We start from the raw sequence: 23,349 nt of genomic DNA on the forward strand, positions 1-23,349 counted from the left end.
ACGTCCTCGCACCCTACTTCCAAGGCCTGAGTGCCGACACAAGGCAAAAAGAAAAACCATGCGGGATGATCGAAGTTGCCTACAACATCGTGACCATCAGAAGCCAGTGAGGTTGCGCAGAGAGAGCTGCACTCGTCACCGGTCCAGCAACACCGGTGGGGGTTGACCAAGTGTTGAGGGTTGGTGTTGGCCTTTCTGGCTGTGCTCGCTCAATGCCACTGATTTCTGCCAACGCCGCCAATGCCTGCGCTCCCTTGCCCGCCCCAGGACTGCAGACGGGGTTCACCGCCTGACAATGGCCGGGCTGTCCGCTGCGACCCGCAAGCTGGCAGAAGGCCACGAGTGCGCCGTCCGTTTGCGGGTGAGGTGGCCTGGATCCGGGTGGCCTGGGTCGGTCGGGTCTCCAGCAGAACTGCTGTGGCGGGCATCGAGGGCCGCGAGCCTGAGCCTGTAAGTGAGGTTTTTTCTGTACGCAGGGCAACGCTCCGCCTCTGTTAGTGCTGCGGCTGCACAGCTCCCGCAGCCTGCATCCGCTTTACATGGTTTCTGGCCTGCTTCATTACATTATTACCCGGCTGTAGCGTGGCTCTTCCGGGTACGAAGAAAATTCGTCCACGAAGAAACCAAACTGAGCCGTATAATAACAGTCGGACCCAGCACCGTGCGTGTTCCCCCGGTCTGCCCTCCGAAAATTGATTCCTTTGCTTTTAATCGTCCGTGCCCTGACAACACAAACTCGTAACCTAATCAGCATTCTTAGGTCGAAACCAGCAGTAACATCCAAATTCAAACAGGCTCAAGCAGCAAATTTTGACAAATCCCGGCGAAAGCAACCCTATTGAAGCGCCGCTCCCACCAGATTACCTCGCCTCCTAATTACCAGGTAGGTATGTACCACATCTCGGCTTTAGCAGCCTAGAAACACTTCAGCGGACCCCACCCCACCAAAACTTGGTCTGATCTGTCGGACGGCACACACAGCAGCGTTCATCCCGTCCACACCGAAATCGACGAACGGGAACATCCACCTGACAGTTTGTGGACGAGATTAATCCCATACTGGGCCACAATCCAGCTGCCGGTACGACGACATTCTCTTTCCTTATGTTTCCTTCTGTTTCGCCATGTGCATGCCATTTTGCCTCCCATTTTACAGCCGCCGGCCCCCGGTGCTGTACATACCTACCATACGTACATTATTCATTGCCATCAATATCGGGGTAGTCACTCCCGTCACGTTGCTCCTCCATTCTTCCGAGCTGGACTCCGTGGTGAGGACCGAAATGCTGCCCCTCTTCGGCCCAGCGGTCAGTCGCAGGCACGCACTCCATCTGAACCAGTGTCTCACGGGGTACAGAGGGGGGCAAAAGAGGCCCAATCTCGGTCTTGGCCCTGCGATGATATTGTGGTGTTCATGATGCACCGGACTCGAACCCAACAACATGTGTTGTTGGCGTACAACCGGTCGTCATCACCATCAACCCCATTCCATGTGGGTTGCCGTTCCGGCACTGGAGCCCAATCGAGGCTAGTGGTCCCGCCTTACCGGCTGCTTTGGTGTGCTGATGTTTCCGCTGCTATCGCGGGGTTTCTTACGTTCCATCGAGCAACTTGGCCCCCTCACTGACGCTATGCAAGTATTGAAGCTTGCTGCTGAGTGCTCAGTGCTCCTTCCCTCACCGGGCGCTCCCGCCTTTCCATCCCCCCCTTCCGCAGGACTTGACCGTCCCCGTGGTCACGAGCGTCTCCTTAGCCAGGCTCACAGCCCCCCTCCCCCTAGTTAGAGCAGAAGGCAAGTACTTCAACCCCGCGCTATGGGCTCACCCCATAATAAAACCAGCTCCCTCCTCCCCGATTCCTTATTGTCGTGAGCGGTTGTTAGTCCTCACCTTACTTCCTTTCAACCATGGCGGACGGAATGGGTTAAGGGTTCAATTCCGCCGCGCCTTGGGTTGCTTCACCCTCTCGCCTCCCCTGTCTCTTTCCCTCGGCGGCCCCTCGGGTGGATCTGGTCTAGGCTTTTTTGTGCATATCGTTCCCGCTGTCTCTGACCAGCGACCCAGACCTTACCCGATCGACTCCCCTCCTCTCTCTGTTTTCGCGCCCAACAACATATAGCGGCCGTGCGTCGACATTTTCCGGAAGAACCACTCAGCGCTGAAACGGACGGTCCTGTCACAGAAACATTCAGAGGCGTTCCTGTCCCTTCCCAGCATTATTTACCCGCATCTCAAAACACACAGCCTCTCCCCCTCCTGGTTTGCGCATTCCAGACGCCAATACCCCTGCATCCCTTCAGAACACACACCGCCAACCCCCCCAGCCCCGGTGCACACCAAGTCGATTTTAGGTCGCCTTGACTCCGCTTCCTGTCCGTGGATTGTTGAGAGTCAAAGGTGACGGATATAAGCACTACCAATGCCGCTGTGAGTCCAGCCCCCACCACAACCGCCCTTCCTTGTTGACACGACGGCTGCGCCGCATGACCCATTTCACTCTCCTCATCCAAGTTTTTGGCTAACCTGTCGCGCCAATCGCCCCGTCGCCGCGCACAGAAAACAGCGAACCGTGACAATCAACCAAAACCACGTTTCAGCCTCAAGTTCTTCCAGTGGATACGACGACGACGAAGCTGAGTCGTCAATACAACATAGTGAGGACTACAGCGAGTCCATAGTTGACGACGACGACGAAGAAGAAGAAGAGGAGGAGGAGGACGAGTGGGGTGATGAGTACGACGAGCTCGACCCTTCGGATTCAGCGTCAATAAGCAACGAGTATAAGCACGTGCTTCCGCGATCCCACAGTCCACACCCAGTCCGTGGTGTGCCTCGCAACCACAGGATTCCCCCTGTCGGGCGCCAGTCCTTTCCATACCACGCTCCTTCGGCACCGCCAATGAGTATCGACCCCTCCGACGAGTATGGTCCGTCGTACGGGCGGGGCTACGGCGGCCCGCCACAACCGCAGAACCAGGGCGCCTTCTATGGCGCCCGGGGCGGCCATCAGCCAAACGGATATGCGCAAAGTCATGTGGGCTACATGACGAACCATTACAGCGGCCAGATGGTCCCCTACGGCAACGACTATCGGAACCCCTTTACGCCGTCGCCGATGAGCGGGAACAGCAACAACTTTTTCCAAAATGAGCACCGCTCAGGCCACGGTCACTATGACATGATGCCTTACCACCAAAATAACCACAGCCATGGTTACTACGGCGGTGGCGGAGGAGGCCCGGGAGGCTATGGTGTACCACCACCGCATCTTCAGCCGTATATGTACAACGCCCCGCCACCGCCTCCCACGGAAGCGCCTGCCCCTAAACCACCCACGCCTGCCCCTCCCCCGCCCGAGAAGCCAAACCCAGAGATGGAGGCGCTGAAAGCCCAACTTGCCAAGTTTGAGCAAGAAGAGAAGAGAAAGGCAGAGGCGGAGAGGGTGGCGGAAATGAAGGCCAACATGCAGAGAGAAGCTGAAGAGGCGCTCAAAAGGCGGATGGAGGATATCCAACGAGCGCAGGATGAAGCAAAGAAGGCGATGGAGATAGCAAAGGCCGAGGCTGACAGAGAGGCGCGCGAGCGGCTGGCGGCGGAGAAGAGGGCAGAGGAGGTGAGGCTGAAGATGCAGGAAGAGGCGTTGGCGCGGATCGAACGGGAGGCTCGCGAGCGGATGGCGGCGGAGAAGAAGGCAGAGGAGGCGAGGCAGAAGATGCAGGAGGAGACGATGGCGCGGATTCAACGAGAGGCTCGCGAGAAGCTCGAGGCCGAGATAAAAGCGGCCGAGGAGCGCAAGAAGCGCGAAGCGGAGGCTGCCGCCCTAGCTGAAGCCCAAGCCAAGGCCAGGATCGAGTTAGCCATCCGGGAAGAGCAGGAGCGAATCCACGCCCGGATCAAGGCCGAAGAGGAAGCGAAAGCCGCTGCCGCAAAAAAGGCAGCCGAGGAGGCGGAACGACTGAAGCGGATCGAAGAGGATGCCAAGAAAGCGCTGGAGGCGGCCATCAAAGAGCAAGAGGCTAAGCTCGCGGCCGCCCTTCAGGCCGAACGCGAGAAGATCGAAGCCGCCCAGAAGGCCGAGGCGGAAGCGAAAGCCGCTGCCGCAAAAAAGGCAGCCGAGGAAGCCGAATGGCGGAAACAGCTCGAGGCAGAAGCCAAACTCAAGGCCGAGGTCGAGGCACGGGAGAAACTCGAGGCCGAGCGCAAGGCGGCCGAGGAGGCCAAGGCTGCTGAAGAGCAGAGGAAAAAGGACGAGAAGATCTACAAGGACAAGCTTCTCCAGGAAGCCAAGGACAAAGCTGAAGAGGCTGCAAAGAAGAAAGAGAAACTGCCCATCAAGTTCAAGGATGCCGTCGGCCGCAAGTTCAGCTTCCCCTTCCATCTGTGCCAGACGTGGCAGGTACGTAACTATCCACGCAAACCTTTCCTCCACCTTCGCTAACGGTCCGCAGGGTATGGAAGAGCTCATCAAGCAGGCCTTTCTCCATGTTGAGGTCATCGGCCCGCATGTCCAAGAAGGTCACTACGACCTGATCGGCCCCAACGGCGAAATCATCCTCCCGAGCGTTTGGGAAAAGGTTGTTGAGCCCGACTGGGCCATTACAATGCACATGTGGCCAATGGACAAGGCGCCACTTCGCCAGCAGATGCCCCCCAACATGCAGCCCGGCGGCATGCCCCGTCCTCAGCACCCCGGCCATCACCCGCAACACCCCCAGCGTCCCCCACTCGGTATGGCCTCAGCCTTCATGCGCCCGCCAAGCGCCCGCCCAGGAGGTGGCGGCATGCCCATTCCGCCCCCGCCACCAGGCAACATGTGGCCGGGCGGTATGCCAGGCGGTATGCCAGGTGGTCCCGGTGGCATCCCCGCTGGCGCTCGGATCGTGCGGCCGTCGATGGAGCCGCAAATCGTGACGGTCGATCCCAACAAGCCACCGAGGAGAAAGGATAAGGGCGCCCCGTCGTCCATGCTCGGGTGGATGGCCGGAAGCAAGCCCAAGAGCAGCAGCAAGAAGTACGTTGGCATCCGAGACCCTAACCCCATCCCCCCCAACCATAAGCATAAGAATCGGCCCCCCTCCACCTCCTCCCAGCTGTACACATTTTTCTTGTATCCTGCCCAGATATGGCCGCCGAAGTCCGTTGCTTTCCCTGTTGATTAGTTGTTTGTTTCATCGTGGTTGAGAATGGTCAAAAGAAGAATGTACTAACTCGATGGCTTTAGGAAGAAGCATTAAACTGGGAACCCCTCCTCGTTGACAGCCGCCGGTCGCCGCACATGGTCGTCGCCAGATACCTATCTCGCCGGTGGACGACGCTCGATCGATGGGGTCGACAATCAATCCGACAGCAAACAGGCCCCCTCCCCGCTTTTCGATAATCGCAATCTTGCCTGCAACCTGCTATTCAGTTTGGCTTTTGATACCTTGTCGCCTAGTTGTTTTTCCCCTTTTTGGTTTGGGTTCTGTTTTGATTTATTCCGCTGAGTTATGTTTGGATATCCCCCTTCTGCTTCTAGGTTTGGTTTCTAGTGCGGCGTGCCCGAGCGGCCTGGTCTGATCAGGACGTGAGGTATATCGCCGCTGGAGTATGGAAATGAGGGATGAAACGTGGGACGACGAGGTATGAGGGATGAGTGATGGGGTATGATGAATGGCGGCGATGGCATCCACCACAATCGTTAGGTTTGGAGGTAAGAAATACAGCGATAAACACGTTGGGTGGCCGGGGTTTGCGGGAGGAACACGGCGCTGCGGCGAGTTTTGCCTGGTTCCGGCGCAAAGAGTCAATGTCAATAGTCAGCAGCGCGGCGAGGGAGGGTTTGCTTTTTCTGATTTGCTTTGCAGATTTAGACGGATTGTTTTTGTCACCTTGTTCTGCGTTGTTGTTTGAAGTCGTCGTTGGATATGCATCGTCTTGGTTGGGGTGCTTTGGTATATTCTATGTTCTATACGCAGACCCCCCTTCTAGGAAACCACCAAAAACAGAAAAATCGTATACACATAGTGTACAAGTTTGTACATGCCATCCTCGAATCGCACGCTTGCTTTGACTCTCCACCAGTCCCGAACACCAAACCCCAAGCACACACCAACATCACAACCACTTGCGTCGTTCACCTCCCCCCATACAACTCCCTCGCCCGCCCCTCAAACGCCTCCACCATCTCATCCGCCTTCTCATCCGCCAACTGCCCCACCGCAAACCCCAGCGCGGGATTCGAAAACTGAAACGTCACGCTCAGCACCACCTCCGTCCACTCCCCGCCCCCCGCCCTCTGCCCCTCCACAGGCTTCACCGTCCACCGCGTAACGAGACTCTCAAAGATCCCCTCCATCTTTTCCCCTTCCTCTCCCTTCCCGGAGGGGGGAGGGTACCCCACCGCCTGGAGCACCTCCGCGGGGATGCTGGTCGCCGCGCTGCCGCTGACCGCTTCCACCACTGACCCGGGAACGCAGTACACCCGTGAGGTGTAGGTCTGTGTGAAGGGGCCCCAGCCGACGGTTAGGTCGGCGAGGGCGGGGTGGCGCGTTGCTGGGGGCGTTGCCGCGCCTTCTTGGGGTGGGTTGCTACCATCTGTGGTGGGCGTGGTGGGGGGGGGTGTGGTAACCCACTTGGTCACGCGCGAGTGTGGGCAGTGTGGTAAGAAGTGTGTGTACGAGTCGATGTCGGCGATGAGCGTGTAGATCTGGGCTGCTGGGTAGGGGAGTAGTCGCCGCGCGTGGAGGGTTTTGGGGGGCGAGGGGCCGCCGTTGGCGCTGGCTGCGAGGTTGGGGAGTGCGGAGAGCAGCCAGGGCCGTGGGGGGGTTGTTGAGAGGGGGCGGGTGGTGGTTGCGGTGGTGGTGGTTGGATGGGGTTGTGGGAGGCGGGCTTGGATGAGGGGGGTTGCTGGTGGGAGTGGTGATTGTGAGAGTGACGGGAGTGAGCGGAGAGGAGTATGTTTTGCCAGGAGGCGGCGCGCCGGTGTTGGGAGCCGTGATGCCATTCTTGAAGGCGAGAGGAAGATCGTGTGATTTGTTCGGGGTTCAAGAGCTCTGCGCGGTCAGGGTAGGATGTGCCGGGCTTTCAGGGTATAATTCGGTCTCGGAGGAAAGCGAAATGTTCTCGCAACGTGGATACTGTTATCGAAACTCCATTGTTGTGTTCGGCCGGCAACTTCGGTCGCAAAGGAGGGACTTCAAGATGCGATGAACAGATGGATCGTCTGGATAAGACTGCCGAGGCCTGGACCCTGCAGGGCTAATTGGACAGTGAACATAAATTTCACCCCTGTCCATCACTGGAACAACCTCTCCCGACTAGCCGCATTAGGCAATGTGACGTCTACCTGCCCCGCGGTGCATTTCAATGTTTGTTGAGGGGTAGAAACGGCAAAAAGAAAGCTCCAAGGCTTCGCTGTGAAACAACTCGGGTTTGGGTTTGGCAAGATCCAAAAAGGCCTGGATCTGTAAATCGGGCCACGGCAAAGTTGTCTGTGCCGTTGACCTTATCTGCCAGTCCCGCCCGGTAGCATCATCCTCTTGCGGCGTGGTCGGAGGACGTTGGAAGCTGCGAGTTTCGGGTGAGCAGTCCCGAATAAAGGTAGATAAGGCGCTTACACTTGTGACTCGACTCTCCCCCAACTTGAACTAGACAACTAGACCACTCACACAGAAGCAAACACGCCAACAGCCAACCTCAACCATGGGGCACCTTGTGACGGTTGCGACGTGCAGCTTGAACCAATGGGTTCTCGACGTGAGTAAATCGCCAATGGCTACCTTTCGTTTTTAGTTCAAGTTGAGTGCTGATTATGGTTTTAGTGGGAGGGTAACCTCGGCCGCATCATCGAAAGCATCCACCAAGCAAAGGCCGCTGGTGCTCGTCTTCGTGTTGGTCCCGTAAGTCACGCATCCGATCCTCGAGCATATGTTGATCACAGATTTAATAATGTTTGTCCCAAATAAAGGAACTGGAAATTTGCGGGTACTCGAGTCTGGACCATTTCCATGAGCTCGATGTCTACACACACAGCCTGGAGATGCTGGCCCAGCTTCTGCAGGACAAGAGCACCCATGGCATCCTACTCGACGTTGGAGTGCCCATCCTCCACCGGAATCTGCGGTACAACTGCCGGGTTATCTGTCTCGACGGCAAGATTCTCCTGATCCGACCCAAGATGTGGCTCGCCAACGACGGCAACTACCGCGAGATGAGGCACTTTACTCCCTGGATGCGCCCCAGGCAGACGGAGCTCTTCCACCTCCCCAAGATCCTGGCCGAGTTGCAGGGCGAAACTCACGTTCTATTCGGAGATGCCGTCATCTCCACTCCGGAGACTGCCTTTGGTGCCGAGACTTGCGAAGAGCTCTTCACCCCCAAGGCTCCGCATATCGACATGGCTCTGGACGGTGTCGAGATCATTACAAACTCCAGCGGCAGTCACTTCACACTGCGGAAACTCGACACCCGGTTGCAGTTGATCATGGAAGCGACTCGCAAGTCAGGCGGCGTCTACCTTTACGCGAACCAGCAGGGTTGCGATGGCGAGCGCTTGTATTTTGATGGCTGTGCTATGATTATTGTGAACGGTGATGTCGTCGCCCAGGGGTCGCAATTCAGTCTCAACGATGTCGAGGTTGTGACTGCCACAGTCGACTTGGAGGAGGTGAGATCGTACCGAGCGGCTATCTCCCGTGGGCTTCAAGCAGCAGCATCCACCGCCAAATATCAAAGGATCCAGACGCCATTTGAACTTAGTTCCGAGGACGATGATGCCGATGTCACGGTGGCACCGACCCTACCGATCCAGCCGAGGTATCACTCTGTCGAAGAAGAGATTGCGCTCAGCGGTGGCTGTTACTTGTGGGATGTAAGCAAAAGGGTACAAAATAACTCAATAACCTACCTAACATTATTGCTCTTTAGTACCTCCGCAGATCTGGCACTGCGGGCTATCTCGTGCCCCTGAGTGGAGGCATCGACTCGTGCGCAACTGCGGGTGCGTTCAAACCCCTTGACCCCCCCCCTAGCATACCTATACTCACCACCTTCCAGTAATCGTCTACTCCATGTGCCGCATCGTCATGGAGGCCATAGCAGACGGAAATAAGCAAGTCATCGAAGACGTCAAGCGCATCGCCAAGTACGGCGGCGAGGACGTCCTGCCCACAACGCCCCAGGAGCTGTGCAACCAGGTCTTCTCCACCATCTACATGGGCATGAAGAAGCAGAGCTCGCGCGAGACGCGCCAGCGCGCAAAGGACCTGTCCGAGGCCATCGGCAGCTACCACGTCAACCTCGACATCGACGACGTCTACGAGGCCCAGAAGCAGCTCGTCGTCAGCACCGTCGGCTTTGATCCCAAGTTTAAGGTTGAGGGTGGGACCGTGCAGGAAAACCTGACGCTGCAGTGCTTGCAGGCGAGGATCAGGATGGTTACCGCTTATGTGGGTTGATTCTGTCTTGGTGTTGTGTTGGTGTGTGTTAACCCGCCGGATAGGAGTTTGGTCAGATTCTTCCGACTGCCAGGCAAAGACCTGGGGGCGGTAGTCTGTTGGTTCTGGGCAGTGCCAACGTTGGCGAGGTGAGTCTTGGTTGCAAATACAATATGGGTTCCGCTACTGACATGAAAACAGAGTATGTAGTTCCATGCCCTGCGAGAAGAGAAAGCAAAATCTGACGTATATCTTGTCTAGGCCTGAGGGGCTACTTGACCAAATACGACTGTTCGGTAAGTCCACCTTGGCTAATCCAACCGCCTAACTGTGTACTCGTTCACAACGGCCGCTAACTTCATTCTAGAGTGCCGATATTGTACGTCAACCATGCTATTCAGTTTGGTGGTAAGAGAGTAGAAAAACTGACATTCCCACTCTAGAATCCCATCGGTTCCATTGACAAGGCCGACTTGAAGCGCTTCATCGCGTGGGCCGAGAAGAACTTTGACCTTCCGTCTCTCCATGAGTTTTTGACGGCCGTTCCTACCGCCGAACTTGTATGTGTTTCCTGCCACTACTCTTAGGGCCCTCGGCAGGCGTGTAGGTATGCTAATCCCACTGCCCCTTACAGGAACCCATCACCGAGGATTATGTCCAGAGTGACGAAGCAGGTATAGTTTTGCCCGTCGTTACTTTCAACACGACAATGCTGACCCCAGATAGACATGGGCATGACCTACCAGGAGCTGACCATCTTCGGCCGCCTTCGCAAGCTCAACAAGCTGGGACCATTCGGCATGTTCCAGCGGCTTGTGCACGATTGGAGTATTGACCGCGTTCGCAAGCCGGACGACGACGCACCGTACTACACGCCAACGCAGGTCGCCGAGAAGGTCAAGAAGTTCTTCCACTTCTATGCCATCAACAGTACGTATTCCACGCCAGGATTTGTTTTCTGGGTGTGGCTCGGGGCGTGTCTGACGGTGAAACAGGGCACAAGATGACAACACTGACGCCGGCCTTGCACTGCAACGACTACTGTAAGTGTTATTTCTCAAGTTGAACATAGAAATTATGGCTGATGAGAGTTGCAGCGCCGGATGACAACCGCTTCGATCTGCGCCCGTTCCTGTACCCGCCCTTCTGGAAGAGCTGGAGCTTCAAGCGGATTGATATGGAACTAGAGAAGATCGAGAGAAAGCGGGCGAGTAGGAAACAGTGATTGGGGAATGGAAAAGGTCGGAATTGGTGGTCATGTAGAAGTACGCTTCGTTAGAGATAAAAGATATTTCCCGATTTGGTTTGGTCGATGTTGTGCAGCAGAGCCCCTCCGAGAGCCCCACTTCTGGCAGCCCTTTTCTGCAAATCGCCTTTTTTTTTCGCGTCGACAAAATTTCTCTCTTCAAGTTTCGAATTTCGAAACCACCCACGAAATGCTGCTTCGAAGTTGCATTTCATCAAGGGCAGTTCAATGACCTGCAGCGACCGCTAGCTGCTTCTCATAGACGCGCCACATATTTTCTTTTTCTTTTACAACATTGCCCGCCATGACGGTCGACAGCGTCGAGGACGTGGCCGTTGCCGGCTCGACCATCGCGGAAGAGACGCTGGCTGCCCAGATATTCTCGCTCGAAATAGCGCAGGACACAGAGCAGGCCGAGCTTCCCCCCCATCGGTCGCACGACCCGCAGTACAACCAGAAGAGGAGCGACCCGTTTCAATTCGGATCCCGCTACCTCGGACAGGAGGACGACCCCTTCGAGTTCAATGCCTGGGACCACGTGGAAACTGACGACACATACAAAGAGTATGCGGAGCAGCAGTACGCCATGCAGCGTCAGGCGCCCGTGTCTGACTTTGATAAGAGTGAGTGGAACTTTTCTTTTTGGGATACATTATCTCCTTTTTAGGGCTGAGAAGCCCGGCGCTTGTGATGATTTACATTTTATAAGCATAGTTCATCTGAATTTCTATGAAGACACCCATGTAGTTATAGTCTTTCGCTCCCATCTGATGCGCCTTACACATTCCTCGTCGATGTTTGTTTTGCAAAATCCTGGGCAAATCAGCTAACGAGTCAACAGTGCGTTTTAATTCAGACCCAGCCAAGTGGTGGAACTTGTTTTACAAGAACAACACGGCCAACTTCTTCAAGGATCGCAAGTGGCTCCAACAAGAGTTTCCGATTTTGGATAAGGTGACCCGCGAGGACGCCGGACCCGTGACAGTCCTAGAGATAGGAGCTGGTGCCGGGAATACGGCGTTCCCTGTGTTGGCCCAAAACAAGAACCCGAAACTGAAGCTGCACGCTTGCGACTTCTCCAAGAAGGCGGTTGAGGTCATGCGCAACCATGAATCTTACGATACCGCGGTGATGCAGGCCGACGTTTGGGACGTTTCTGGCGCCGAACTGCCACCGGGACTCGAAGAAGGATCCGTAGACGTGGCCATCATGGTGTTCATCTTCTCCGCACTTTCCCCATTGCAGTGGAAGAAAGCGGTCGAGAATGTCTACCGTGTGCTCAAGCCGGGCGGTGAGGTCTGCTTCCGCGACTATGGAAGAGGTGACCTTGCCCAGGTGCGGTTCAAGAAGGGGCGTTATTTGGAGGAGAACTTCTACATCCGGGGCGACGGTACCCGCGTCTACTTCTTTGAGAAGGACGAGCTGGAAGAGATTTGGGGCGGGAAACTCAGTGAGCCGGCCGAGGGTGAGGAAACCCAAGGTCTGCAGCCAAGCTTCGAGATCGAGGAGCTTGGGTTTGATCGTAGGCTGCTTGTTAACCGTGCTAAGAAACTCAAGATGTACCGGTGCTGGATCCAGGGCCGATTCGGAAAGAAATAAACAATATACTTTTCTGGCAGATCCCTTTTGTGTCGTGCGTTGTGCTATTGTATTTTGAGACGGACCTCACGGCAAGATGAACAAGGTTCCAAGAGAGGCTCGCCAAGCATCGAATGCTTGGACATCTCCCCACATGGCCCAAGCTTGTCTGGCCGTTTTGGGGCGGTTAGGCCATTCACCGCCCAATGTCAAAGGGCAGAATTGGTTCAATGCGACAAAGCCAGCCAAGTGCGCCGTCGAAACCTTGCACGATTCCATATTCAAGGCTCGCAGTCAATCTCGACTGCGGCGCGACCTGCCGATTTCCTTCGCGCATTTTCACCACCTGCAGAATAAGGACGCGGCAGACAGGAATTGCCTTCCTATGGTGCATGGACTCCTGATTTGCTCAACCGCATAGAGCTACGTCCCGTCGTGCTCACGCGTCGGCGGTCCGCATCAAAACCATCACCGCGCTGATCGAGCGACCCCCCTCTGGTAATTCTCCATTCCGAGTCGCGCCCAAACCCGTGTCCGATATCTTAATTCCCGACGTCGAGGCCCCATTTGCGACGCTCGAATCCTCTCCCGATCCTCCCCTCGAGCCCCGGTCTGCGGTCCCCTCCGTCCGTTCACCTCGCTCGGACCTTCATCGCCAATGCTTTGCCTTAACCACCATGGCGGCGCCAGCTAACAACCCCTTCGGGGCGCCCCCAGGCCAGGTCCTTCAGAATCCCTTTGGAGCGCCTGTCTCTGGCCAGCCTGCCTCTGCGTTCAACCAGCCCTTTCAGAACTCGTTTAACGCCCCGGCTCCCACGACGAATCCTTTTGGCTCAGCGCCCGCTGCGAATCCCTTTGGCGCGCTATCCAACAATTCTCTCGGGGCCACAGCAGCATCTGGAAGCAGACCGTCCTCATCGGGGAGTCACTTTGGCGCGTCCAACAACAATCCTTTTGGCGTGCCAGCATCTGGAAACAAGCCGCCGTCAGCTGGGGTCCCCTTTGGAGCGCCATCTGGCCCGAAGGTAAATAACCTTTCTGCAGCTCCCCCGAGTGGGCCCAAGAACAGCCGAAGTCCGTCTCCGTTTGGTTCTCGAGCGCCACCATCGGGCCCGTCAGGTCAATCCTCGACCCTTAAACACGACGCCATGGGCCGCCGGAATAAGCTCACTAACGGCAAGCCACCGGCTGCGGCTACTGGTTTTGCTAATCAAGGAGCGCAAGCGAAAAACGGAGGGTTTGCTGCGCAAGGAGGGCAGAATCAGGGGGCCACGCCGTTCGCCAGTACAAATCCATTTACAAGGCCGCCGGGCTTTCAAACGTCGGGGACGGGCACAAACCCGCAGCCAGCTGGTCGGGGAAAGCAGCCTGGGCGCCAGGAGCGCCATCAGCCGGCCCCCAGCCAACGTGGTAGCCAGAAAATCACAGCCAAAGGCCCAACCGAACGGACAAAGCAGCTGTCGAATTTTGCTTTCAACTATGCGAATAAGCTGTACGACCACCTCAAAAAAGAAAACGTCCACCCGCCAAAATGGCACGCCGACCCCGGTGACCCCAGCAAGCGGGCTGCCATTGAGAGTCTGAAGGAGTCATATAAGAAGTATCGCACCCGCGCGTATGCGACACTTAGGAAAGCCGATCTTATCGACGATCCGGACAAGAGACGGAAGCTCGAAGACGCCCTTCCCTTCAAGGGGATTTGCGAGAACATGTGCCCGGAGTTCGAGCAGGTCTCCCGTATCGCCGAGTACGACGTCAAGACGGAAGAAAAGGAGGCCCGCCCCGATGGGCTGACCATGTGGCCGGACACGACCCGGATGGTCAAGAAGTTCGGGCGCTCTGCCGCCGGCCAAGATGCGCCGCTGCCCATGGACGTTCGTTCCGTGGACGCCCTGCGGAGGACGACAGATTACCTCTTCAACGACCTCCTCCAGTCCGAGAACAACCTCCCTTCGATGCACAACTTCTTGTGGGACCGGACCAGAGCTGTGCGCAAGGACTTCACCTTTCACTCGCAAAAGTCGGCCGAAGAGATGAAGGACATGGTATACTGTTTCGAAACCATCACACGATTTCACGCCACCGCCCTACACCTGCTGTCGAAGAAGGGCTTCGCCAACGAAGACTTCGACCAGAGGCAGGAGATCGAGCAGCTTGGCCGAACCATCTTGTCACTCATGGAGGCGTACGATATGTGTCACGACAAGCAAGTCCACTGTCCGAACGAACCTGAATTCAGAGCGTACTATCTCCTCCTCAATGCACACGACCCCTCGATAGTAGTGAGGATCCCGACGTGGGGAAAGGAGTCTTGGTTCGAGACCGAAGAAGTTCAGACAGCTCTGTCCCTGATCCAGACGATGGAGGATGTGCGGGAACCCAAGGGCCCGATCAAGCCACGCGTGGCAACGAGCTTGTCCGATGCCTCCTTCACAAACTACTTCTCCATCGTTGAGGACACACGGGTCTCCTACACAATGGCCTGTGTTGCCGAAATCCATTTCACAACAGTGCGCGAGGGCATCCTCAAGAACCTCGTCAGGGGCTATGCTCGGCATCGCGATGCCCCTCGCACCATCACGGCGTCGGACCTCAACGCGATGCTAAGGTTTGACACGCCCGAAGAGGCGGTTGAATTCGCCGAGCTGCACGACTTCGAATTTTCGACATGGGTTCCCGAGGGGCGAAATCCCGTCACGGAGCCTTATCTCCTTCTCAATAACAAGAAAAAGGCTGTCCCGTCGCCAAGAGTTCGCCAGGCATTCTCGGGGACAATCGTCGAGCGGAAGCGCACGACGCAGTCCCTGTCTCATGTGATTTACAACACCATCTTTGAGGAGCCGTCAGAGAACCCGCCCAGTTCCGGCGGTAGCCCGGATAGTCTATTCTCCGAGGGTGGCGGCAGTCTTTTCGTCACTAGAGCACCGGCACCCGAGGACTTGCCCATGGCCAACCCGCCGATGACACAACCCCCCACAACTTCCTCTCCTTTCGGCGCCCCCGTCTCGAGCTCGCCCTTTACCGCGGCAGCAACGACACCAGCATTCTCGGGCTTTTCGGCCCCGCAACCCTCCACCGCAGCTGAGAACCCATTTGCGGCCCCGAGTCAACAACCCACACCACAAGGTCAAACAGGACAGGGTCCGTTCCCATCTTTCAATCAACCACCGGCCCCCCCGGTAGCCAGCACGATCCCCAAACCAGCTGCGAACCTGGGCCAGTCCGCCCAGACCGGGCAAACAGCAACCTCACCTTTCGTAACGGCCAAGCCCGCAGAAAGCTCAAATCCGTTTGCTTTCCTCGCGAACCCTGGCTCGGCCACCCTACCATCCCTTGCTCAGGCGGCACAATCTCAACCTTCCACAATATTTTCATCCGCACCCCCTATCCTCGGCAGCACCGCCCCGAACCCGGCCGCCGCCGCCAACCCAACGCAAGCCACCGCATTTCCCCAAGAAAAGCCGGCCACGTCAACTCCTTCAGCTTCTATCTTGGGTACAGCTCCGCCGGCCGGAGCATCTCTGTTTCCAACCACCACGCCCGCAAACCCTCCACCAGGACAGCAAACAGCCACTACGGTCTCATCAGTTCCCTCTATTCAGATCTCCGCACCCTCTGCCACAACCACGACTGCGCCTGCAACACAAGGCCTGCAATCTCTCGCCTCTACCCCGCCCCAGTCGCTCGGGCAGAACCCTCTCTCCGGCTCGTTTTCGCAAGCGCCGGCAGTCTCTTTCCAGAGCGGAGCCACCACAGCACCAACCGTACCACCGCCATCTCCGAAGCGGGATCCACTCGGCGATTTCACGAAATGGTTCGTTACAGGCGACGATGGTCTCGTAGAGCAATTCACCGAAGAAATTCTAAGCCACATTCTATGGGGCGTCTGGCAAGATTTTGAGCGTGAGAAAGTGGAAAAGAAACGGCGGGCCGAGGATGAGGAATCGTGGCGAGTTGCGCGCGAGTATCAAGCCTACCGACTGCGACGAAAATTCTTTTACCGCTGGCGCAACATCGCCCGGTCCCTTGCCACCAAACGCATTCTTCGAGAAGGCCGAGAAAAAATGCGCCTCTACCGCGAACAACAAAAAGCGGCCAAGAAACAACTACAAGAAGAAAAGGAGAAGGTCGAACGGGAAGCCAGACGCGCCGCAAAGAGGCAGCTCCTGGAAGATGGCAACCGCATTGCTTTGCTCGCCGCCTCAACCGGCCGCCGCGGCAGCGTCGCCTACAGCACTGACCAGAGCCCCGAGGACCAGCTCCTCGCGAGTGGCGTGTTTTCGGGCCTCCACGACGACCCGCGCGCCCTTGCCCGCCGCTCCGTTCGCGGATCCGCCGTCAACGGAGGAGACCCCTGGGCAATGGACAGCGTGACCCGCTCCTACCGGTACCCGGAATCAGAGCTCGAGCTCGAACCAGCGCCATCCGACACCAGCAGCGTTAGAGGCAAGCGCGAGGGCTGGAAGACTCGCTCCCTGCGCGAAAAGTTTGGGATCGAACCTCGTCGGAGCTTGTCCGCCGGCGGTTCCGTCGTCAACGCCAACGGCGGGTCGTTTACGTCGTCGTCACGGTTCCGGCAGTCGCTCCCTGGGACAGGGCACGACAATCATCGGACGACAAATTTCTCAGCCTCAAGAAAGAGGTCGGCGGAAGAAGAATCAGACGACGAGCCCGGCGCGAAGCGGCAACCGGGGTTCTACGGAAGCACCAGCAACGGAGAGAGGACAAACCGCTTCGCCAAGTCGTCCACACACTGGGACCTGCGCGCGCGCGGGTTCGTGCCCATGCCGGACGGGAACTGGCTGCCTGAAGCCGTCGCCCGGTCCTCTTCTGCCGCCAACAACAGCAACACCAAAACGAGCAGGGCCCGCGGGCGGTACGACTTTGCGTCCCATTCCCGCCCTGGCTCGCCCGACGGGCTGCTCGATGTCGACGTCGACATGGCGAGCGACGCCGGCCGCGCCCCCTCGCCCACGCCGTCGGAGCTGCGCCTGCGCTTGGCCAGGATTGCTAAACCGCGCCCGGCCGCCTATGGCCACACCTCGCGCCACAGCGTCGACCTCCCCAGGTTTACCGCGCAGCAGGGCCTCCTCGCGACGTCCCCGCCCCATCCGCCATTGGCGTCGGGGAGCATGCCACCACCGCCTTTGCGCAGCCGCAGTAGTGGGGATAGAGCTGGGTTGGGGATGGGGAAAAGGAAGCGGAGTTCGGAGATGGATGTCGATGATGATGGTGATGGTAGTGGTGGTGGGGGGCAGGGGAGGGAGGTGTCGCCTTCGGCAAAGAAGTTGGTTTTGGGTGGTGGGGCGGTGCCGGACAGGGCGGAGACGAATGTCATGGTGGAGAATACGAAGCGGATGTTGAGGGAGTTGAGGGAGGCGATGGATCGGGCGGATCGGGAGGAGCCGGGGATGAGGACGGAGGTTTATCTGGAGGGGTGAGCAGTTTGCATTTGTTTTGGTGAAAGGGGGAGGGGGATGATGTAGACTGGATGCAGGGCTGTAAAGGAGCGAGGGGCCGATCCAGCGTGATACCCTGGTTAATGGGAGTGATTCAAGATGGGGTATACCAGCTGAAGCATGAGATGCGTTAAATGTGCGGGGTGTGTGCTGGGAAAAGCTGAACAGAATAAGTGCGGAGGCAAGCGAAGCATATCACGGCGTTTCTGGATGGGGAGCAGAAATTGGGAAACTGGAATATACATCTACCTAGCGAGCCATTGCCTGTTGCCGTCTGGTGTATCTAGACGAATATATTACCTGGCTTTCTTCTAATTGTGTATCCTGTATTGTGTAGTTAGTCGTGGAGGCGTCGAAGGGGAGAGGAACATGACGCAGAGTCTGCCGGTGAGAATAGAGATTTGTCACTTTACAAGCTCCCGCTTCCTGAGATAAAACTTCCGAGGGCATGTGCACGTACATTCACATCCTAACATACAGGCGAATGTAGTTAATCTTGCCATTCACACCTTTTGGATGGAGGGATCCGTATCCTCTTTGCAGAAGAAGTAATGCAGCAAGGACAATGTATAGTCAATAACTTCATATCCATATCAATTTTGACGCTCCCTCTTACACAGCTGCCATAGTTCCTTCACAACTAGACACTAGCCCCGAATTATTACCACATCAAAAAAACAGCCAACTCCGTAGACCCCCAACCACCCCTTAGCAACACGACACAACCAAACAAAGCTCCTTAACCGGGTATCCAAACATCCTCATGAACCCCACCCCCTAAAACAAAACCAACCCAACCCAACCCAACCCCCCAAAACCACAAAAGAAAACCCCCCAGCGAACGATCTCCCAAGAGACAGACAGAAGAAGAAAAATAAAATCCAAAGATCAGCGCCTCCCCCCAGGCGGCGCCGCAAACGCCGTCTGTATCTCCCACGACTCGACCGGACTCCCCGTCACCCTCATCGGACTCTTCCGCCCACCACCTGCCGCCAGCAACCCACTGCTGCGCGACGTCTTGAGCTGTGGCGGCGGCGGCGGCGGCGTTGTAGTCATTGCCGGGACGGCGCTATCCAGTTTGATGATTGGTCGTCTTGCGTTTTCTCTGTTGTGGCCCTGTCGGGGTGGTGGTGTTGTGTCTGAGGGCAGCGGCCAGGCGTGGTTGCGCAGGAGGGGGGTCATGCCCGTGCCGGGTGCGGTGGTGGCCGGGCTGGTGGTGATGGTAGTGGTGGGGCTTGCGGCAGCGGCAGCGGCGGTGTGCACGCCGTGCTCGGCGGGGACGTAGGGCTTGAGGGCGGGCAGGAGGGCCGAGGTGCTGCGGACGGACTCGGCGGAGAGCGGGGAGCGGAAGTCGGAGGGGGAGTGGTAGACGCGTTCGGCGGAGGAGGGGGAGGTGTAGGCTTGCGGAGGTGGGGTGGGTGGCACGGTGGTGGTGATGTGCAGGGGCATGGCGGGGGTTTTGTGGTGTGCGATGTGCGCGGTGGTGGCGGTCGCGATGGTGGTGGTGGTGTCTTGTTCTTCCTCGTGGGGGTAGGGTGGTTTCCAGATGGAGGAGCGGTGGGTTTGGACGTCGGGCGTCTCGGCTACGGGGGTGGAGAGGCCCTCTTCGGCGCCGGGCCATAGGCGTGGTGAGGCCATGTGTGTCTGGCACTGGAACGACATGGAGGAGTGGTGGCGGTTGTTGAACTGGGCGTAGTAGTCGGCTTCGGCGCTGGCGCGGACACGCTTGTTCCTCCGCCTGCGCAGGCAGACAAACGTGATCCCGGCGACGATGAGGAGGAAGGCAACCACGCCGACCACGATGCCAACAATGACGGGGACAGCCGGGCCTGACTTTTCGTCATCCTCGTCGAGACTCGCCGGGTCAACAATCTCTATTCGTGTGTCGGAAAAGACGGTGTCGCTCAAGCCGAGGAGGGTACCCGGGGCGGGTTGTTGGCGACAGCCGGCTTCCAGGGCCAGGAAGTCTGGTGGTGTCAGCATACGGTACTAGCCTCATATCATATGGCACTTACAGTTCGCCAGATATTCGTTCGCTCCCTCGGCAGAAATACAGGGGATGCAGGTGTCAAAGTGAGAAAAGTCCATGGCGGCCCCGTCCCCAGCCGAGCAATAGGAGAAAGCATCTGTACCACTGGGGTCCTGGAGGCCGTGCTGTATGCTGTCTTGAAGCTGGCCGCATGCAGTGCTTGTGGTGCATGGTGTTGACTTCGTCGCGTTGGGATAACCAAAAACACAATACGCAGCTGTGTACCTCAGGTTGTCTGATTCAGGGGTAAGTAGAGGTTTGGGTATGTAGAGTCGGAGGACGTACAAAGAAACCACATGGTGTCACTCTCACTCCCCTGAGAGAAGGTGCTGGTTTGCAGACACGTCATGCAACTCTTGAACTTGGTGCCCGCGGGACTCGAGTAGTCGGCATCTCCGCAAGTGATGTCGGAGTTCTTTGTGGTGGAGGAATTGGGGTCCGAGACATCGAGGTCGAGTGAGTCCCGACATACTGATGAGCACGGCGAGTTTGGCGTTACTTGGAGTGCCGAGGAGAGCGGGAATCCTGATAAGAGGGCGAAAAGTGTGTATAAGGCCAGTTTCGCCATCTTGTCGATGTGCTGGTCTGACTGAGACCGCGGTATTAGGGGTTGAATAAAACCCAGGTCCAGCCGGGGATATCAGAAGGACGGGTGGGAGAATAAAATAGTGTACTATTCGAGAGGATCAACGAAGCGAAGGACGTCCCACCTCAATGTCGAAGGCAAGCAAGCAAGAAGACTAGAAACTAAACAAGGGCCATCGGAAGAGAGACCGGGAACCATGTGAGGGGCGGCAGAGCTCTGTTTCAAATAGCTATCTCTTGTTGCACGACATGGGAAAAGGAGCTTTGCAGAGACGGCACTTTTACGAATACATGTGTACACTCTCCCGTGCCGCCCATGGGACGGTTGAGCTCACGAGGTGGTGTGTGGATGTGACGAGCTGCATGCAGCGCTCGAGGGCCTGAGCAGAAGGGGCAAGTGGAGCGTGCTCGGCGGCGAAGGGATGCTCAGGTACGGCACCGACAAGCCTTTTCTAGGCCGTATCGGGATGTGACGGGCTGGGAGCGTTTCCGTGAGCCGCTGGCCCCCATGCGCTTCCAGGCATGGTGCTGGGGAGGTGCTGGATTCCTTCAGGGCCGGCGGTCGGCACATGGCTGCTCCCGGGGAATCGGCAACGGTGAAGTGGCTGATAAGCCAATCAAGATGGTTGGTTCCTTTCAATGGCACAGATTGGTTTTTGGTTCAACCGATCTATTGACAATGAAGAGATGGTGTGGGCGAATCCTCGCGCGCTTAATCCGTCTGGACTTTGGACTCGACGCGATCCCATGTCGATTCCCTCTCTCAACTTGACTCTTCACTCTCTCAACTGCCCCAACCTTCACCTCCCTCAACCGGTCCTCGAATCGAGGCCAAACCTGCAAGGCAGCAGCAAACATCAGACGGCCGCAAGCACCGGCCGCATCGGCCGACTCAACAGGCCCGCTGGTCCCAACAGCCCGGGTTGCGTCTGGACGGCCGCAGCGTTTCGATGGTTTTTCCTTGTTTTCTCAAGCATCGAGCCAATCGACTTGTCAAAGCAGGGCGTTGTGCGGGGCAAGTCTTGGCCGGCGCTTCGAGGTCTGCCAAGGCACACTAAACCAGATGCACGCAGGTGATCGGGGCTCGAACCAACAGGGCGCCACTGCCGCTTCTCATTGGTTTTGACCAACGACAGCTTCTGCAAGTCACGACCAAACCCTCCCCCACAGCCCCTCCAGCTTCTCTGCACGCCGTACATGAACTCCGCCAGAGCGCTAAAGCTGTTCAGGTGAACGACAGTCGGATGCGGGATGGCAGCGAAAGACGCACAGCAGTGTCGGGGTATCGAACCCGGACCCGCTTCGACGACGATTGAGGTATCTGCACAGTAGAGTAACTATGGAGGAGGCGGCGAGGTTATCTCTCGAGTTTCAACACCTTCAGCTTGATTCAGCTCAGCGCGGGCCAGAGGCAACTCATGACACTGCAACTACCTAAATATATGCGTTTGCGGCAGCAGGCGATGGTGAGGTGGTTGCTTGAAGACCAGGTGAATGCTTCCAGACCCGGATTGCAAGACATTCGAGAACTGTCTCACTTGCGAGTCCCAGTTACACCTAGTCGATGTAAAACAAACGTATTACACTAGCCAAATAGTTATCCCCTTAGATAGACACCCCTTTCCAACCAAAACAACAACCAAAACGCCATCACGACACAGTAACCGTCGACCCCACCACCGCCATCTCCGCGCCAAACAAGCACCTCCCCTCGGGACAATTCCCATGAAACACCATCCACCGACCGCCCGGCACGCTCGCCGCGCCCCCAGGCGCCGTGATATTAAACGCATCCCCCGTCCGAATCAGCGGCCCATCCGCCCTCTTATATGGCCCCATGATATTCCCCTCCGCCACCGCATAGTTGACACTATACCGCGGCCCATCCCAACAACGGTTGCTATAAAACAACACATACCTCCCCTTCACACCCTCACCACCGCCCTCACCCTTATCACCACCACCCCCCTCCCCATCCCCAATCCACACCAACTCCGGCGCCTCCACCAACGGCCCATCCCCCCCCTCCCCCTCCCCCTCCCCCTCCCCATCCCCATCTTCCCGATCCAACACCACCACCCCCTCCCCCACCAACACCAACCTCACCCCCCCATCCCCATCCCCACCCCCCTCCACACCCACCACCACCTCCTGCAACACAATCGGCGTCCCCCTCCGCGGCACCACCCCATTACCACACTCCCCCCCACTCCCCAACGCATTCCCATCCACCTTATACAACAAATACACCCGCCCATCCCCCGGATCCCGAAACACCGCCGGATCAATCGCCCCGCCGAGGTCGAGCGGGCAGATCAGCGGCGTGGGGAGGGGGGTGTACGGGCCGAGGATGGAGGTGGTGGAGGTGGCGGCGCCGATGCAGTGGAGTGTGGAGGGGGGGAGGGTTTGGGAGGTGTAGAAGAGGATGTAGGTTGTGTTGTGCGTGGTGGTGGGGGGGAGTTGGAGGATGGAGGGGGCCCAGGTTTGGGAGTCGGGGCCGGGGCCGGCGGTCCAGGGGCCGGGGGAGGGGAGGGGGTCCGCGGAGGGGAGGTAGGTCCAGGGGCCGGAGGGGTGGGGCGCGGAGGCGGCTTGGATGTTTTTGTAGTTGGGTTTTGTGGTGGTGGTGTCGGTGGTGTTTGTTGGTGTCCACCAGCCGGATGCGAAGGCGTACCAGATTCCGGAGGGGTGGTCTTGGATGATGCAGGGGTCGGGGAAATTGAGGGCGAGGAGGGGAGTTTTGATGGGGGTGGTTGGGTGAGGGAGAAGGAGGATCAGGAGGAAGCAGGCCAGTAGTAGGAACGGGATCATGATAAAGATCCGTCGGACGAGAGGGCAGGGTTTCGTCACCCGCTGCAGGAGGACGAGCCGGTTGGCGAACGGTGTGAAGGCGGAGGCTAGTCGTTGAACAATGGTGGTCGCCATTCGTTATCGAAGGGGGAAGTGATTATGGGGTGGCTTCCGTATGCCGTAGAATTCCGTTGTCTTGGATGTGATCAAAGTTCTGAACCGTTGATGTCATGAGAAAATGCGCGGCCTAGTT

At 57.5% G+C, this 23,349-nt stretch overlaps 7 protein-coding genes across 7 annotated transcripts; 4 read left to right on the forward strand and 3 right to left on the reverse strand.

Moving 5' to 3' along the window:
* Positions 1-2,898: 2,898 nt before the first annotated feature.
* On the forward strand, positions 2,899-5,206 carry F5144DRAFT_591840 (uncharacterized protein; the record flags this gene model as incomplete). The annotated part of the gene is made up of 3 exons (XM_066790308.1): positions 2,899-4,395; positions 4,448-5,010; positions 5,194-5,206. The coding sequence occupies 3 exons, from the start codon at positions 2,899-2,901 to the stop codon at positions 5,204-5,206; spliced, it is 2,073 nt and encodes a 690-aa protein (XP_066645106.1).
* A 797-nt stretch (positions 5,207-6,003) lies between these two features.
* F5144DRAFT_628811 (dehydrase and lipid transport-domain-containing protein) lies at positions 6,004-6,981 on the reverse strand (the record flags this gene model as incomplete). Its single annotated transcript, XM_066792351.1, has 1 exon — positions 6,004-6,981. The coding sequence occupies one exon, from the start codon at positions 6,979-6,981 to the stop codon at positions 6,112-6,114; it is 870 nt and encodes a 289-aa protein (XP_066645107.1). The 3' UTR covers positions 6,004-6,111.
* A 698-nt stretch (positions 6,982-7,679) lies between these two features.
* On the forward strand, positions 7,680-10,637 carry F5144DRAFT_546882 (uncharacterized protein; the record flags this gene model as incomplete). The annotated part of the gene is made up of 14 exons (XM_066787444.1): positions 7,680-7,733; positions 7,799-7,876; positions 7,945-8,847; positions 8,904-8,976; positions 9,033-9,424; positions 9,478-9,561; position 9,614; positions 9,674-9,708; positions 9,780-9,791; positions 9,856-9,972; positions 10,047-10,086; positions 10,139-10,342; positions 10,408-10,455; positions 10,510-10,637. The coding sequence occupies 14 exons, from the start codon at positions 7,680-7,682 to the stop codon at positions 10,635-10,637; spliced, it is 2,169 nt and encodes a 722-aa protein (XP_066645108.1).
* A 173-nt stretch (positions 10,638-10,810) lies between these two features.
* Positions 10,811-12,321, forward strand: F5144DRAFT_568830 (S-adenosyl-L-methionine-dependent methyltransferase). The gene is made up of 2 exons (XM_066788664.1): positions 10,811-11,281; positions 11,500-12,321. Exons 1-2 carry the CDS (start codon positions 10,963-10,965, stop codon positions 12,255-12,257), a joined length of 1,077 nt encoding a protein of 358 aa, XP_066645109.1. The 5' UTR covers positions 10,811-10,962; the 3' UTR covers positions 12,258-12,321.
* A 464-nt stretch (positions 12,322-12,785) lies between these two features.
* F5144DRAFT_197256 (SAC3/GANP/Nin1/mts3/eIF-3 p25 family-domain-containing protein) lies at positions 12,786-17,811 on the forward strand. The gene has a single exon (XM_066782869.1). It carries the CDS (start codon positions 12,914-12,916, stop codon positions 17,675-17,677), a length of 4,764 nt encoding a protein of 1,587 aa, XP_066645110.1. The 5' UTR covers positions 12,786-12,913; the 3' UTR covers positions 17,678-17,811.
* A 677-nt stretch (positions 17,812-18,488) lies between these two features.
* F5144DRAFT_568835 (uncharacterized protein) lies at positions 18,489-20,707 on the reverse strand. Its single transcript, XM_066788665.1, has 3 exons — positions 20,010-20,707; positions 19,711-19,959; positions 18,489-19,662 (listed from the first exon to the last, which is right to left on the reverse strand). The coding sequence occupies exons 1-3, from the start codon at positions 20,290-20,292 to the stop codon at positions 18,584-18,586; spliced, it is 1,611 nt and encodes a 536-aa protein (XP_066645111.1). The 5' UTR covers positions 20,293-20,707; the 3' UTR covers positions 18,489-18,583.
* A 1,252-nt stretch (positions 20,708-21,959) lies between these two features.
* F5144DRAFT_601542 (glycoside hydrolase family 43 protein) lies at positions 21,960-23,231 on the reverse strand (the record flags this gene model as incomplete). The annotated part of the gene is made up of 1 exon (XM_066791155.1): positions 21,960-23,231. One exon carries the CDS (start codon positions 23,229-23,231, stop codon positions 21,960-21,962), a length of 1,272 nt encoding a protein of 423 aa, XP_066645112.1.
* Between the last annotated feature and the right edge of the window lie 118 nt (positions 23,232-23,349).

This window comes from Chaetomium tenue, assembly GCF_020726465.1.
Source record: "Chaetomium tenue strain MPI-SDFR-AT-0079 chromosome Unknown F5144scaffold_3, whole genome shotgun sequence".
NCBI lineage: Eukaryota > Fungi > Ascomycota > Sordariomycetes > Sordariales > Chaetomiaceae > Chaetomium > Chaetomium tenue.